At 39.6% G+C, this 16,984-nt stretch overlaps 1 protein-coding gene across 4 annotated transcripts in view; it reads left to right on the forward strand.

Moving 5' to 3' along the window:
* The window catches only part of CLIP1 (CAP-Gly domain containing linker protein 1), a 103,165-nt gene that overhangs the window by 18,103 nt on the left and 68,078 nt on the right, over positions 1–16,984 (forward strand). For all 4 annotated transcript variants that reach the window (XM_069497576.1, XM_069497578.1, XM_069497575.1 and 1 more), the window contains exons 2-4: positions 7,181–7,375; positions 10,546–11,117; positions 16,334–16,458. In XM_069497576.1, the coding sequence (XP_069353677.1) occupies positions 7,291–7,375; positions 10,546–11,117; positions 16,334–16,458 (782 nt within the window). In that variant the 5' untranslated portion in view covers positions 7,181–7,290. The remainder of the gene's footprint in view (positions 1–7,180; positions 7,376–10,545; positions 11,118–16,333; positions 16,459–16,984) is intronic.

Genomic DNA, 16,984 nt, shown 5'->3' on the forward strand with positions numbered 1-16,984 from the left:
GACCCAAGAAAGCACACAGAAGATATAAAAACTACCAATAATCCCATCACCTGGAAATTATTATTAGTCCTTTGTTATAGTTCTTTCCAATTTAAGAATTTATAAGCACTTAGAAGTAACAATAAAATTTCACTGATGATAAGAAGGAGAATACAACAACCTGGCCATTTTGCCTTTTCCTAGAGAAGACACACAGTACTACTCCAGAGCTGTTTTGAGTGAGGCTTTACGCTTTTGGCATTTTCGAAATGAACTTCTTACTTACACATCTTAATCTTCATTCCTCTTAGTAAATAATAGAGTAAGTATTGGGGCTGGTGAAGTTAGCACTATATTAGAGTGGCAAGGGTAACATTTTAAGTTTATGATTTGCTTCCTACTCAATTTTCAGAATTCCTAAATACAGCCTAGTTTTCCAGAAGAGAGTACTAAGAAAAAGTGTTTAGAACTGAACTAAAATAAAAATTTGCCAACACACACACACACTGCAGGTGTTAAGCTATTTAGGTGGCTGTGCTTTTCTCTGGGTACCTGTGTTGCTTATGCTGGTCAGCAGTGGAGAAAGATGCTGCTGATCTCAGATGGGAGGAAGTACATTTCTCCAGTCACTAGCTCCAGGTTCAAGGGTGCAGAACCTTCTGCTTTTTCTTTAAAGTGGAGAAGATGCAACCTAGAGGCAGACCAGCATCAGAATTCCCGTTTGTGAGGTCATCAGCATGACTTCATAACCACGTTGTTCAAAATGTTTGCCCACCTTCTGGCAGAGTATGAGCTGAAGCCTGCCCCGATTCTACAGACATCATGAGGTACCAGTTGTCTCATATTGCTAGTTTTGTGTTGACTTTTCTGCAACTTCTGTAGATAAAAAGTAAGGACATTGATGCCGGGCCTTCTATATTTTACAAAGAGATTGTGTGATGATAAGAAAATCATTGTGAATATCCTCTGGCAGGACATTTCAAAGCAGAAAACTCAGCAAGTATTTTTACTATGTGAAGTGGGTATGTGGTTAGTCAGTGACTCTATTTGCTGTGTAATTTTCTGTCAATTTTCCCTGCGAATAAACCTAACGTTTTTTTGGTCTGTGAAAATATATCTATAGCACCAGGCAAGTAACAGTTTGAAATGATTAGACTTGCTTGTCAGTGGTACAAATTATTTATGACCCAGAGGCCTAAATTTAGATGTATTGCAATTGAAATTGTCACCGTTTGTTTTTGATTATATTGCTTTGCTCTTTGTATTTGTTTCAGTTGGAGTTGGAAGAAAAGGTGTTGGTTCATACAGATATCCAGAAACCTAGTCTCTGAGTGTTAATATTTTTTAGGGATTGTCCTCCTTCAAACAAATAAAAACTTCAAAGACCCTATGTTCCTGCATTGATAAATTGTCCCTCCCCATGTTTTTTTTTAAGTAACACAGGAAGTAGATACTGGCACTTTATTCTGAGTTTGAGTCTATGAGTTTAAGTATAGAGATTATGTGCCCCCCCAAAATAATTTTGTTACTGATTTTCCCCCACAGAGCATGTCAGTATCAGAGAGACTCCAACCTTCTATTTTTTGGAAGTAGACTGTTTTTAAAGCATTGTCCCATGTGTTCCCTATTTTTTTCCCTGTTTAACAGTCACATGTCCCTATTTTCTTACACATGTAAGACCTAGAATCTTAAAGTTTTTGCTTTCTTTGAGACTAAGAGCCCTTTACAGGCCCCCTTGGTGTGTTCCCCTTCAAATGACTCTTTAACTGGCATGCCTTTAAGACAGCCTTTTAGAAATGAGCCATCCTCTACACACAGGTTGCAGAAACTTGAAATTGCCAATTTGAAGTGAATTTGTAGCCACAGGGACAATATTTATCTGCTTTAGATCAGTTTTCATTATTAAAAACATTTCTGTACTTTTAGAATAAATTCTTATAATAGGGAGAATAGAAGTGAATCTTTAACTTTTGAATTCCCATTCCCTTGCTGGTTTCTTTCACGGAAGGGTAGTTACCGAGATGGGGTCTGAATGGCAGTGGGTGTTAGCACAGTGGGAGTGATTCCAGAGTGAACCGGCTTGATACGGGTTTCCTGAGGCAGCTGGAACAGTAACTGTACTTTGTGCTTGGCATAAAGTGTTGGGCAGCACCAACATTACCACCAAACTTTGGGATTCATTACTAGAGTTGTTTTATTTTTGGTTTTGTTCAAAATCTTGGTGACTGACTCATTTTTTTCTTTTTAAGTTTTTTTTTTTTTTTTTTTTTTTTTTTACAGACTAGGTGTTGCCGTGTCACCCAGGCTGGAGTGCAGTGGTGCGATCATAGCTCATTGCAGCCTCAGCCTTCTGAGTAGCTGGGACTATAGGTCCGCTACCGCACCCAGCTAATTTTTAAAAGATTTTTGTAGAGATAGAGTCTTGCTATGTTGTCCAGACTGGTCTCAAACTCCTGGGCTCAAACAGTCCTCCTACCTTGGCCTCCCAAAGTGCTGGGATTGCAGGCATGAGCCATTGTGCCTGGTCTGACTCACTTTTTTCTACTGCAAGTACATTTTTTTCCGTATGTGGATATTTTGAATATTCTTAATGAGACAGATTATAGGTGGATGCTTATTAAAAGGAGTAAATACAGTAAGCATATTTTTATTTTGAGAAGGCTGTGGTCTTGAACTGTATACTCTACCTCTGAAAATTTGTTTAAAACAGAAGACAGAATTTTGTGTAATTTCCTGTTCAAATAATGTATAGTGACAAGAGGTGATATCTGAGAGGAAAATGGGGAGCTTGGAGTCTTAGAAATAATAATACTGTAACTAACATTTCTGGTGCTTGTATGCACTGGCATTGTTCTAACAATTTGAAACTTCCCGCAGATGCTGGTATTTTCCAGGTATTGAGACTATAGCGGTATCTAACACACTAGACAAATGTGCACCAAGCCTTGACTATAAGAGGGTAGAACACATATTTTTGTTGGGTGGAAGGAGAATAGTATTACTTTCTGGAATCCTAACTTTCAGTAAAGCTGACATCCTCACTTCAAAAGGGAACGCACTTCCTTTCTGGAAATTCCCAAAAGGGCAGGTCCTCTAGAGTTATTTGCTTCTCTGAAATAAATATCTTGCCCCTTTACCTTTGTTATTTAGATCAGATCTCAGAATTAAATCACAAGCTAAGGATACCAATTGAATTAAAATTTTTTGCTTATTTCAGATCTGGCTTTCTCTGTTAAATCTGTAGGTTACACAGAAAAAAAAAAACTGTTCCTCTAGTGTTGGTGTTCAGTAACACAGCTTCCTGTTTCGGAGCGAAAATGTAAACCTTTTAATGAGCGGGAAGGAGAGTCGTTGCATGGCTGAGCAGTCTGTGTCCCTGGTACACAGTTGGTGCTTGGAAGTAGATCTTCCTGTTTCTCCCATTTGAGAGTGTGTAAGCAAAATTGTACCTATTTTAGACTGTTCAGAAGTGACCTAAGTTCTAGAGATAAACATTTTGCAAATGGTTCTTGGCTTGAAAAAAATAGTCTAACGATTGCATCGGTCAATGGTGTAAATATAGGCTTCTGGGGGTTAATGTATAGGTACATGTTTTAGTTTGGAAACAGATTATAAAGTAATGTGACTGACCTTTAAAAATAAATGAAAAAAAAATGCACCAGAATTTACAGAGTCACCTAAGTTTTTTCATCTAGGGAGATGCTGTTCATTTATCACAGCAATAATAACTTAATTTTTGAAACTCTTAGAATTGCCCCATGAGCCTTGGATACATTTTTACTATGTTCGGTAGTTGCACATCATTATATTTTTGAGGTATTCTGATTCAAATCTTGCAAACAGCTGGTCCTGTTTTAGAGCCAAGTCCGGTGAAGAGCGTTGAAATACCGAGCTGGTGGTCACTACCATCTTGGGTAACTCACCAATAAACTGCTCCCTATAAACTACCTCTGAAGTTATTTTTAAAAGAGGAGATAAAAAATAGTTTGGCTAAGACAGTATTATTAAAATACTTAAAATTTCCTCAGGTGTTCACTTTGAAGGACACTGTTCATTTGGCAAGGAGATCGTCGCTAGATGGAGGAGGTTCTAGAACAGTGTTGTCCAATAGAACTTTCTGCGATGATGGGAATTGTTCTTTATGTTGTACTGTGGCTACTGCACACTTGAATGTGACTGAGGAACTGAATTTTTAATATTACTTTGTTTTAAAAGAATTTAAAGTTAAGTTTAAACAGCACAAGTGGCTACTGTCTAGCATATTTGATAGTGTAGATGTAGAATTTTTAGCTTTCAGTCTGACTTACACACTAGGGTGAGCAGTTTATGGTGAGATATCAAAAGGTACCATGGCAAGGTAAGCTCTTTGTCTGGTCCGCAGCCACCCACCTTGTGGGCTGAATAGGAGAAAAGGCTTGGAATTTGTCTTTTCTGCCTAGTGGTATCTAATCTTTGTAGCCTCTTATAGCCAGGTTTATCCTTGCCAGGATGTTATTTGAATAGTTTTGGTTGAGAACCTTCCCTGTATTTGCATTTTATTATTATTATTATTATTATTTTTTTTTTTTTTGAGACAGAGTCTCACTCTGTTGCCCAGGCTAGAGTGAGTGCCGTGGCGTCAGCCTAGCTCACAGCAACCTCAAACTCCTGAGCTCAAGCGATCCTCCTGTCTCAGCCTCCCGAGTAGCTGGGACTACAGGCATGCGCCACCATGCCCGGCTAATTTTTTCTATATATATTTTTAGCTGTCCATATAATTTCTTTCTATTTTTAGTAGAGGTGGGGTCTCGCTCTTGCTCAGGCTGGTCTCGAACTCCTGAGCTCAAACGATCCGCCCACCTCGGCCTCCCAGAGTGCTAGGATTACAGGCGTGAGCCACCGCGCCCGGCCCATTTTATTATTTTTAATTAATTATTTTCATTTTTGTTTTGGAGATGGGGGTCTCGCTCTGTCACCCAGGCTGGAGTGCAGTGGCATGATCATAGTTTGCTATAGCCTCAAGTGATCCTCCCGCCACAGCTTCCTGGGTAGCTGGGATTACAGGCGAGAGCCATCGTGTCTGGCTGTATTTGCATTTTAATCATCAAACTTTTGATGCTCGTGATTCCTCTTCCCTGAAATTTTTATTCTTATTTATTTTTTTGAGACAGGGTCTCGCTCTGTTGCCTGGGCTTGAATGCAGTGTCATTATCATAGCTGACCACAACCTGAAACTCCTGGGCTCAAGCCATCCACCTGCTTCAGCCTCCCCAGTATCTGGGACTACAAGTGTGTACCACCATGCCTGGCTAATTTTTAAAAAAATTTTTTGTAGAGATGGGAGTCTCACTGTTTTGCCCAGGCTGGTCTCGAACTCCTGGCCTCAGGCAATCTTCCTGGTTTGGCTTTTCAAAGTACTGGGATTACGGATGTGAGTCACTGTGCCCGGCCTCTTCCCTGAAATACAAGACCTGCCCTGGTAGCCCCCATCTGTTACCTGTACCCATGGTTGGAATGAATGGGCTCAAGTGATCCTCCCACCTCAGCCCCCTGAGTAGAGCCTTATTATCATTTTGCACCCTCTCAAGAACCATAGGGAATCTACAGAGTGAGACTCATGAGGCAACTGTCTTGGTTTGATTTCTATCATGTCTGTTTTCGAATAGAAACATTTACATGGCTGTATTCGTTTCCTAGGGGAGCCTTAAAAATGAACACAAATTTGTCGACTTAAAAGAACAAAAATTTGTTCTCTCATAGTTCTGGAGGCTAGAAGTCCAAAATCAAGGTGTTGGCAGGTTGATTCTTTCTGGAGACTCTGAGGAAGAATCCATCTCTTGCCTTTCTCCTGGTTTTTGGTGACTGCCAGCAATCCTTGGTTTACAGACACATTGTTCCGGTCTCTGCCTCCATTTTCATGTGACCTTCTCTTCTGAGTGTTGTCTGCTGCTTATAAGAACACTTATCACTGGACTCAGGGCCCGCCAACATAACCCACGATGATCTCATCTCAGGATTCTTAATTACAATTGCAAAGATGCTTTTTCCAAATAAGGTCACATTCACAGGTCCTGCGTGGACATGTCTTTGGGGGAGGCACCATTCAACCCAGCAGTGGCCCTGTAGGCTCCTTTGTCATTCCTGGCCAGAGTCTTTGCAAATGCTTGGCATTGCTGGTAAGAGAGACAGGACAAGAGAGTGAGGTCTGTGCTTCATCATCCAAGCTCTGTTAGCAGAGAAAAATGCAAAACATAATCATTTGACAGTCATTAAATACCAGCATTTTTCTCTGATTGAATTGTTCTGTTTTTAGGTATTAATGTCTGAAAAATATTTTTCTGTATTCCCAAGTCCCAACGTCTTCCTCAACTCACTTTCTAAGGAGGTGAAGACAATATGACAAGATACTATTTTGCCTTAGTCCAAAATACCTGATCTTGAGTAAATCAGTAGTATACTGTGTTTTTCTAGACAGAACAAAGATAATTTTACTTCATTGCTTCCCAGATAGGGCCTTTTTTCTTACAGAGTTTTAATCCTCCTCTAGTTTAACGTATACATAGTTTTAGATTGTAAAATGCATAATTCTGTGGATTTAAAAAATACACAGTTAAAGCTGGGCACGGTGGTACACACCTGTAGTTTCAGCTGCTCAGGAGGCTGAGGCGGGAGGATCGCTTGAGCCCAGGAGTTGGAGAACAGCCTGGGAAATACAGCAAGACCCTGTCTCTAAAATGAAAACAAAAAACCACAAAAACCCCATAGTTAATACAGGCTTGTGGTAGTAATACTTAAGTAATATAGAAAGTAAAAACTGAAAGCTCCCTTCTTCTCCCCCCATTAAGTTTGGTGCCAATTTTTCTGAACCGTCTTTTAAGGATTGTGTGGTATTTAGGCACTGTACTGAGCTGATGATATTAGATAACATAAAGCAAAGTGTATTGTCTTACCTACTTGTCTTGAGGATAGTAAATGGCCTTTAATTCCATTGCAGCAGCATTTTCATGCTTTTCATATTTAGGATTTTCTTTTCTTTCTTTCTTTTTTTTTTTTTTTGTCTTATTTATTCCGTGGAACCCTTGGAAATAACATATTTAGGATTTTCTAGGTTCCTAGGTTCAGCGTGGAGATAGTTTATTATCATATGTAAGGAAAAGTACCGTTGTTCCTACTTTCTTTCTCCTAAAGATTCTAAAATCTTTTTATATATTTCTCTTTGCAGATTTAATCCAGAGACTGAGTTCACTATAGAAACACCCACAGTTGAATCAATGGTTGGGGAAAGATAGTGGCAGCAGGCAAAGGAAAAACCAGCTCTCACCTACTAAGAAAATGAGTATGCTAAAACCAAGTGGGCTTAAGGCCCCTAGCAAGATCCTTAAGCCTGGAAGCACAGCTTTGAAGACACCTACGGCTGGTAATGCTTTATGTTTTTCCTTAATAGCAAATAATCCTGTATGACTTCAATTTGAAATTTTTATTTTAAAGATGACTTTATAAAAATTAATATTGAAACTATTTGAAAAAAGTTTTACTTAAAAGAGTTTTATATGTGGAAATATTAATGAAGGGTTACTTTCTTGTAGTTACCTTTTTTATTTAGTTGATTTAGTATAAGGTGCTTAAATAGTTGTCAAGTCATTTCAGTATTTGGTCCTTAAAATGTTAAAGTATTTCTTTAGATTTCTTCCCTATATGTCTTCCAGAACTCGTTAGTGCCTTTCTTCTTGGGTTTGGGATAATGTACAGAAAACAAAAGCTAACTTGGCTTAAAAGATTGGATTGCACTAATTGATCTGAAGTTGGCCACTGGCATCAAGGGAGTGGGCAGGACAATGGCTTACACCGAGGTCAACAAGGGAAACTGTCCCCAAACATTTTATAGAAGAACCAGTGATCTTCGGTGATCTGTTCCTCATCTATTCTCCACCTCTTCCTCTGCCATTTCAATTTCCATCCCATAATGATCACCCCAGGTTTTTAATAAGAGACAGGAGGGAGGGCATCTGATGCTTGCTTTTATGGTCTTTTTTAATGTGATTTATATACTATTAGATATGTTCTCAGTCATTCCAGATGGTCAGGTGCCCACCATAATCGATTAAGTCCAACATTGTTTCTTCATGTTCTTCCGTAAAGACACTCATGGGTCCTCCACAAAAGCAGGGATCTTTGTGTTTATTTTTTTTATTTTTTTTTTTTTTGAGACAGAGTCTCTCTCTATTGCCCGGGCTAGAGTGAGTGCCGTGGCGTCAGCCTAGCTCACAGCAACCTCAAACTCCTGAGCTCAAGGGATCCTCCTGTCTCAGCCTCCCGAGTAGCTGGGACTACAGGCATGCACCATCATGCCCGGCTAATTTTTTCTATATACATTTTTAGCTGTCCATATATAATTTTTTTCTATTTTTAGTAGAGATGGGGTCTCATTCTTGCTCAGGCTGGTCTCGAACTCCTGAGCTCAAACGATCCGCCCACCTCGGCCTCCCAGAGTGCTAGGATTACAGGTGTGAGCCACCACGCCCGGCCGTGTTTATTTTTTTCACTGCTGTTGTGCACCCACACACCTAGAACATTGCCTGACATGTACCAACACAAGCTCAGTAAGTATTTGTTGACTGAATGGAGGTCCCCAAGTTATCTACATTTTATGTATCAGGATGAAAAAGGGTTCTTATCAAAGTGAACATAAAACATCTTAGATGAATGGAAAACTTCATGAATAAAACAAAGGACTACCAAGAAATAGATTTGTCTCAGAAGTATATATTCTTGAGAAAATCAGTGGTAACTGGCACTCCTGTTCTCCTTCCCCTCAAAGCCTTTCCTCTTTTTAAGAGGCCTTCAAACGTCAACCATTCCATGAAGCCTTCTGCTGTTGTACTCACCCTGTTTTAGAATTTCATTTTCATTTTTATCATTATTCATGAATATCCCTTAGCATATAATAATAATATATATGTATGTACAATATAGCATATAAATAAGTCTTTGAGTACAGGGATCATGAGTAATTCCACTTGGTTTCCCCAACACTACTTAGCATAAGCTAGACTTTTTTTTTTTTAAAGTAAAGCAGCTTATGAATACTAAAACTTAAATGCTCCAAAAGAAATATTTAATAATTGCCAAGGAATTCAGGGCAATATTATGAATTGTTTTTCAGAAATCCATGAAGAATAATTGTGATGTATAAAAGCTAGAATAGATTCTAAAAGTGACTGGGCTGGCCTCCGTCATTGGCAGGTTGTTATCTGTTCTATCTGAGAATATCTTCTCAAAAAGAAAGCAAAAATCCTCTACAAATAGAAACTCCAAAGTCTCCCGTTCTGTGTTGGGTAAAGGGATGTTAGGCACCCACTCTAGGCCAGCCAGACCACTCTAGGTGTTTCATTCTTTGTCAGTCAGGCCTCGGGCCATATGTCACCTCCTCTGGGAGGCCTTCCCTCACTGATCTTTCCAAGGCAGTCTCCTCCACAGCACTGAGACTACCTGAAATTACCTGGAGTGTAACTTTAATGTGTGTCTCCTCACCTCTAGGCTTTGATCCTCTGAGGGCACAGACTGTGCTGTCTTGCTTTGTCCCCTAGTGTAGAACAGTACCTGTAACTAGTCCTGGAGCAGTAGGAACTCAATAATCATGTGCAGAATGAGTAAATACATTATTTCATTTAATCCTCATTTAAAAAACCCTCAAGAGATATAATTACTATCCCTTTATAGATGAAGAAATTAAACTCAGGTTGTGTAACATCCTAAGATCACGATATGCCTAGCAAAATGGTAGCATGATTGAGAATGTGGGCTTTGCCAACTCACACTAAATATTTAATTAATGCTTGTTGGATGACTGCATGAATGAATTTCCAGTGTAAATATTACATTTCTGGCAAAATGTAACTACTGTCTTTATCACAGGGTAGAGATTGCACAAATTCGTGTTGCCTTACCAGGGCGTTTGGCAGGTGCTGTCCTTTTTCTTTGCTGTGATTTCCACCTTGGCTGTCAGAGGAGTGGGGTTTATTTGGTAGTCCCGAAGTAATGATGGTAGGGCTGCAGCACTGAATCCCTTCCTTCATCAATCCTAATTGCAAACCTTTGTGGTCAAATGGTCCTAGTTTTTGTCAGCTTTAATCGACTAATATAGGAATAGAGCCCATATCAATGGATTGAATGGGTATGTGCAGGGTGGGGAGTGGAGTAAACAATGAAATTGTACTTACGTTATGAATATAGGTTTTGGTAAAGGACTAATTTTTTTCTTGCTTTGGCTTCTTCTAATGTTAATTGCAAATAAGGAATAAACCTCACCCACCAGCTTCACTGACTTTAGCAGCACTAAACATGGTAGTGATGGATCAAGTACTCTGCCTCCTCGCTTAAAAAAAAAAAACAAAACCTAAAAATCAGAACACCTGATTTTTATACATAAGATTTTTATATATAAAAAATCAGAACACCTGATTTTTTATAAGAGCAGTTGGCTACCCCTGTGGGCTGTTGGCTTTCTCTAGTTTGTTTTCTTTTACATTAGAGGTTGTCTGCTTAAATATGAAATTGAATCTTTTCTGATGTTTCTTCTGGTTTCAGTTGCAGTTCCAGTAGAAAAAACAATATCCAGTGAAAAAGCACCAAGCGCTCCATCTGCTGAGACTCAAGAAGAATTTGTGGATGACTTTCGAGTTGGGGAGCGAGTTTGGGTGAATGGGAATAAGCCTGGATTTATCCAGTTTCTTGGAGAAACTCAGTTTGCACCAGGCCAGTGGGCTGGAATTGTTTTAGATGAACCTATTGGCAAGAATGATGGTTCAGTGGCAGGAGTTCGGTATTTCCAGTGTGAACCTTTAAAGGGCATATTTACCCGACCATCAAAGTTAACAAGGAAGGTGCAAGCGGAAGATGAAGCTAACGGTCTGCAGACGACTCAGGCTTCCAGGGCTACTTCTCCTTTGTCCACGTCTGCGGCCAGCATGGTGTCCTCCTCCCTGGCCACCCCCTCAAATATTCCCCATAAACCGTCCCAGCCAGCAGCAAAGGAACCTTCAACTACGTCTCAGATCAGCAACCTTACAAAAACTGCCAGTGAATCTATCTCCAACCTTTCAGAGGCCGGCTCAATCAAGAAAGGAGAAAGAGAGCTCAAAATTGGAGACAGAGTATTGGTGAGTGGAGAAATGTCCTAAGGTCATTGTGTTGAACTGAGATAGTACCACCAATGAGTGGTTGAAACATACACGTGGGAACTCCTTGACTCAGAGTCTGTTCGTTCTGGAGGCATGACTACTCATTTACAGAGAAGTTAATGAGCTTTTCTAGGTCAGTTTATGTATAAATATGCAACAAATTAAAAACTGGCTATGTAGTTTGTGTATAGTATTAGCATGAGCATAGATTTGTAATAATCTACTCTAGTTTTATCTACCAGTTTAGCCAAAAGAGGAGAATATTGAGTTTATAACTTGTAAATATTAAAGTCACCTTACTTGACAAAGCAAGATCAAAAGTAGACTTAGATGTGTTTATAAAAATTTGATTTTTTTTTCCTTCTGGTTTTTAATTTTTGCTTTAAGGATAGTGTGTGGGTGGATACGAGATGGTGCTTCCTTAAATGTCTTAGAAAACTCAAGACATCAGAGGATGTTATTTCAGAATTTCTGGGCCTTTTAAATGATCAGATTTAGATCTAGGAAGAAGAAAGAAATGTACAGTATTTTCTTTTTTACTAATAAGCAGGAAACAAGGTATAAGGTCTATATGCTGTACATTCTAGAACCTCTGAATTTATATCATAATGATTGATTTTTTTTAATTAAAAGGAGGACAGTGTAACATAGTGCTAAGAACCCAAACTGAGTCCTAGCTTTGCCTTTGTGACCTCAGTAAAATGTTTAACTTGTAGTTTCCTAATCTGTAAAAGTGAGGTTAATAATAATACTATCCTCATTGCTTTGTTTTGAGGATTAATTAGATAATGCATATAAAATTCTTAGCAGTGCCTGGCACACAGTAAACACTCAAGAAATAATAGCTATTTTACTGGCCGGGTGCGGTGGCTCACGCCTGTAATCCTAGCACTCTGGGAGGCCGAGGCGGGAGGATCGTTTGAGCTCAGGAGTTTGAGACTAGCCTGAGCAAGAGCGAGACCCCGTCTCTACTAAAAAAAATAGAAAGAAATTATATGGACAACTAAAAATATATATAGAAAAAATTAGCCGGGCATGGTGGCGCATGCCTGTAGTCCCAGCTACTCGGGAGGCTGAGGCAGGAGGATTGCTTGAGCCCAGGAGTTTGAGGTTGCTCTGAGCTAGGCTGACGCCATGGCACTCTAGCCTGTGCAACAGAGTGAGACTCTGTCTCAAAAAAAAAAAAAAAAAAAAAAGCTATTTTATTCATTTAATGAATATGTGTGTGCGTGTGTGTGTGTGTATATATTTATGTGTGTGTGTATATATATATACACATATATATATATATATTTTTTTTTTTTTCCTAGAGACAAGGTCTTGCTGTGTTGCCCAGGCTGTACTCAAACTCCTGGGCTCATGTGAACCTCCCACCTTAGCCTCCTGCGTAGCTGGGCCTGTAGGCATATGCCACAATGCCTGGCTTTTAATGAATATTTAACATTTCACTCCTTTTTTTTTTTTTTTTTTTAAGGGACAGAGTCTCCCGGCCCAACCTTCTGAGCTCATTCCCTTCTCATCCTGCTTTCTCAGTCCATTCCAGCTACACTGGCCTCTTGCTGTTTCTAAACAAACCAGATTCATTCCCACTTCAGGATTTGTTTCTTCTGCCTGGATGTTCTGCCCCCAGGTCTTCTCATGACTGCTGCCTTGATGGTTTTAATGTCACCACCTTGGGGATCCTTTCTTTGGCCACCCCAACTAAAGACACCGTCTGCAGCACTAGCACACTACCTTGTTGTATTTTTTTCATAGCACTCTTCACTATTTGAAATGATCTTTTATTTATTTACTTATTTTCCGTTTCTTCCTTACCAGAATCTAAGCTCCACGAGAGCACGGAAGCTTCCTGTCTTATTTGCTGTCACATTCCAGCACTTGGACAGCACCTGACACGTAGTAGGGACGCGTTAAATATTTTTGAGGGAATCGGAGGGTTTTGAGTTCAGTCGTCACATGATATCCTCAAAGGAGAGGAGTAAAATTGTAAAGTATCACAACCAGAGGTAGAATTGGGACCAGTGAAGATTCTACCTTTCTGTAGGCGAGTTCCCCACTGGAGCTGCTGAAGCTGGGCTGGCTCTCTCCTTGCGGTAGTGTGAAGCACCTGTGTGGGCTTGTTTGCCAAGTGATTACGTTTTAAGTGAGGGCTAAATTTGTATTTGGCAAATACCAGTTAACCATATTTACTTTTCATTTATTTATATATTTATTTATTTTTGAGACCGGGTTTTACTCTGTCTCCCGGGCTAGAGTGCAGTGGTACGATCATAGCTCACTGCAACCTCAAATGCCTGGGCTCAAGCGATAATCATCCTGCCTCAGCCTCCCAAGTAGCTGGGGCTGCAGGTGCACACCACCATGTCAGGCTTATTTTTCTAATTTTTATAAAGAATGGGGGTCTTGGTCTTGCTAAGGCTGGTCTCGAACTCCTGACCTCCTTTCTCAGCCTCCAAAAGTGCTAGGATTACAGGCATGAGCCACCACGCCCAGCCATATTTAGTTTTTAAAATAAGCTATTTAACTTAGAATAAGGCAGATAAGAATCCATCTTACAAAATTTTGTTGCTCACAAGATTCCTGTGAAACAGTCCCTCATTACCACTCACTGGACCTTTTACAGCTTTATAAATCAAGACACATGAGATGAAATGGCTTGTAGCACCCAGGACGAACAGAGTCCAGAGAGGATAAATGTTTGCGGTTTGTTTGTAAGCCCATTCATTAGCCCAGCAGAGTGTTTTTTATTTTATTTTTTTACAAGAGCTTACAGGAAGGTACTTGTCTTTGTTCCCACACATTTTGTAGAAATCTGTTGAAGCAATTACCATTTTTTTACAGGAATTATTGGTCTGAATTTCTCTTTCTCCCAGTGGCCAACGCTGTATTCTGCTTATCTTCATTTTCCAAGGGCCCAAACACTCAAGAAATACATATCGAATTTTAAAATCTGAGATTTGCTAAAGCATGAAAATAGTAGCCAGGTTTTCTGTTAGTTGAGTTTCTAGCTTAAATCAATTTTGTCTTCAGTAGTGATTTCTACTTCTGTTTTAGATGGATCAATGTTAGGAGTTATATGCTCATATTCTGAGAGTAAAGAGAATGAAGTGTAGTTATCTGTGTTTGCCATGGGAATATATGCTTTGTTTTTTGTTTCAGTGCTGAAAATGTTTTTCCTTAATAATCCTAATATCTGTCTCTAGAACATAGATTTCTTAGATATGATTTGAAAGTAGTGGTTTATATTTAATGTAAATGCATGTATTAGAATGTTCTGTATTCTCTGGAACACATGAGAAGTAAAACCTAATTTTATAAAGTCATATTTAAATGTTTAAAAATTTTTTTGACTGTGGAATAATTAAGTAGAAAAGTGTTTGAGTGATTTTTAGGACTTCAGGTGACTTTCTTTTTTTTTTTTTTTTTTTTGAGACAGAGTCTCACTCTGTTGCCCAGGCTAGAGTGAGTGCCGTGGCGTCTGCCTAGCTCACAGCAACCTCAAACTCCTGAGCTCAAGCGATCCTCCTGTCTCAGCCTCCCGAGTAGCTGGGACTACAGGCATGCGCCACTATGCCCGGCTAATTTTTTTTCTATATATATTTTTTAGCTGTCCATATAATTTCTTTCTATTTTTAGTAGAGGTGGGGTCTCGCTCTTGCTCAGGCTGGTCTCGAACTCCTGAGCTCAAACGATCCGCCCACCTCGGCCTCCCAGAGTGCTAGGATTACAGGTGTGAGCCACCACGCCCGGCCCAGGTGACTTTCTTTCTCTGTTGAAGATACTTCAAATAATTACTGTTCTTTTACAGGGAAAGGGAAAGTATATTGTCTGTTTTATGAGTCAAAATTTCCAAGTTTAATGGGAGAAAAAGTATAAGAAAAGCTCCCATTCTAGGAACTAGTAATGGGAACTAGTAATCTATTTCAAACAAACGTTGTGGCATGCTATATTTTTTTCTCATGTTACATGTATATTACCTGAATTTACAGAAATAGTTGCTAATCTCTTGTGATTATTTTTTATAAAGCTGATCTGAATGAAGCCTGTGGTTTGCTTGGAAAATTACTGACCAAAGCCTGTTAGATGCCTCTTGGAAAAACAATTGTCATTACAGTAACTTAGACTCACCCCGAAAGAATTCAACAGATTATCCAAAGAGATTGCATCATCTTTAACTAATGCTCTGGTTCTACTCATGTGATGTTGGTTGTATTGCTGCTCTGAATGGTATGGTGTGAGAGGAAGGAGGACACTGAGGCCAGTTTTATATAGGTGACTACACCTCGATTCCATGAATACCAACAAGAGTACTGACGAGTCAGATGTGCCAAATCTAGAACTAGTACTCTTGTTAGCACGGGCTAACTTGCTGCTAACATACATCCTGCTCTTGCACTGTGTCTCAGAACTGTGCTGAGCAATTTTATGTGGATTATCTTAATCCTCACAATAGTCCTAAATTATCTTTATTTTACTAATGAGGCAACTGAGATTTAGAAGGTAAATAAAAAACTTGACCAGTTAACAGAGTTGGCATTTGAATTTGTCCAGCTTTAGAGCCCATGCTCTTCATTAGCATATTCCTTTGCTTGCTTCAGAGACATCAAATCCATCCTCAGCCGCAGGATGGATATCCTCGTTCTTTTACTTGGTTTACATAGAAGTTTTTTCTATGGAGGCCCCACCTGAGAAGGTCACCTTTCATTTATTCTGCAAATCTTAGTTGAGTGCCTACTCTGTGCTCTGCTGGCATTGCAGGTGGCACTAATGAACACAGCAGAGTGCCCACCCATCCTCTACCTCCAGCCTTCCTTTTTGTTTTCCTTTAATGATTTAAGGGTTCTATTTTTGTAGCAAATATTTATTTTGAAGCAGGAAAATTCCTCTGGAGTTACAGAGCATTTTTCTAAGAAAGGGACTGTTTAATTAGTGGGCCTTACTGACTTCATGCTATATAGGCTGTTTCATTATTGGAATATATCAGGTATTGAATCACTCTGGTAATGTAAGTCACCGAGGTAACTTTGCCAGTCTTCCTTCAAGAAAACTCTAGAAGAGCTGAAGAGAAGGTAAAGCAAAAAATCTGCTGGTAGAAATGGTGGAATAGAACTTAATTATTAATATTAGTTGGAACCACAAAGGATAAAGCTATAGAATTATGTTCATTGCTTCATTTTAACCTCTTCCTGTTCCAGGTTGGTGGCACTAAAGCTGGTGTAGTCCGATTTCTTGGGGAGACAGACTTTGCCAAGGGAGAGTGGTGTGGTGTGGAGTTAGATGAACCTCTTGGGAAGAATGATGGTGCCGTTGCTGGAACAAGGTTTGTTTAGAATTGTGCAACATCTTGTCTCTTGCATGTGAAGATGCTCAAGCACGTCTCACCACATGTGTATAATAAAATGGAGATGAGTGTTTTAAAGAGCTACATGTTTCTTTTTCTTTCTTTTTCTTTTCTTTTTTTTTTTTTTAAGAGACAGGGCTCTCTCCGTTGCCCAGGCTGGAATACAGTGGCCTGGTCATAGCTCATGGCAACCTCAAACTCATTGACTCAGATGAACCTCTTGCCTTAGCCTCCCAAGTAGCTGGGGCTACAGGTGCATACGACTACACCCGACTAATTCTTTTATTTTTGTAGAGACAGGGTCTTGCTATACTACCCAGGCTGGTCTCAAACTCCTGGGCTCAAGTAATCCTCCCACCACGCCCTCCCAAAGTGCTGGGATTACAGGCATGAGTGACCGCAGCTGGCCAGAACTGCACTTATATTTACTAAGACCCATCTACTGATTTTTCCCCACTTTTTTTTTTGACTGTCTCTTTAGCATAATATGTGCAATATAGCTGAG

The sequence above is a fragment of the Eulemur rufifrons genome, chromosome 21 (assembly GCF_041146395.1).
Source record: "Eulemur rufifrons isolate Redbay chromosome 21, OSU_ERuf_1, whole genome shotgun sequence".
Lineage (NCBI taxonomy): Eukaryota > Metazoa > Chordata > Mammalia > Primates > Lemuridae > Eulemur > Eulemur rufifrons.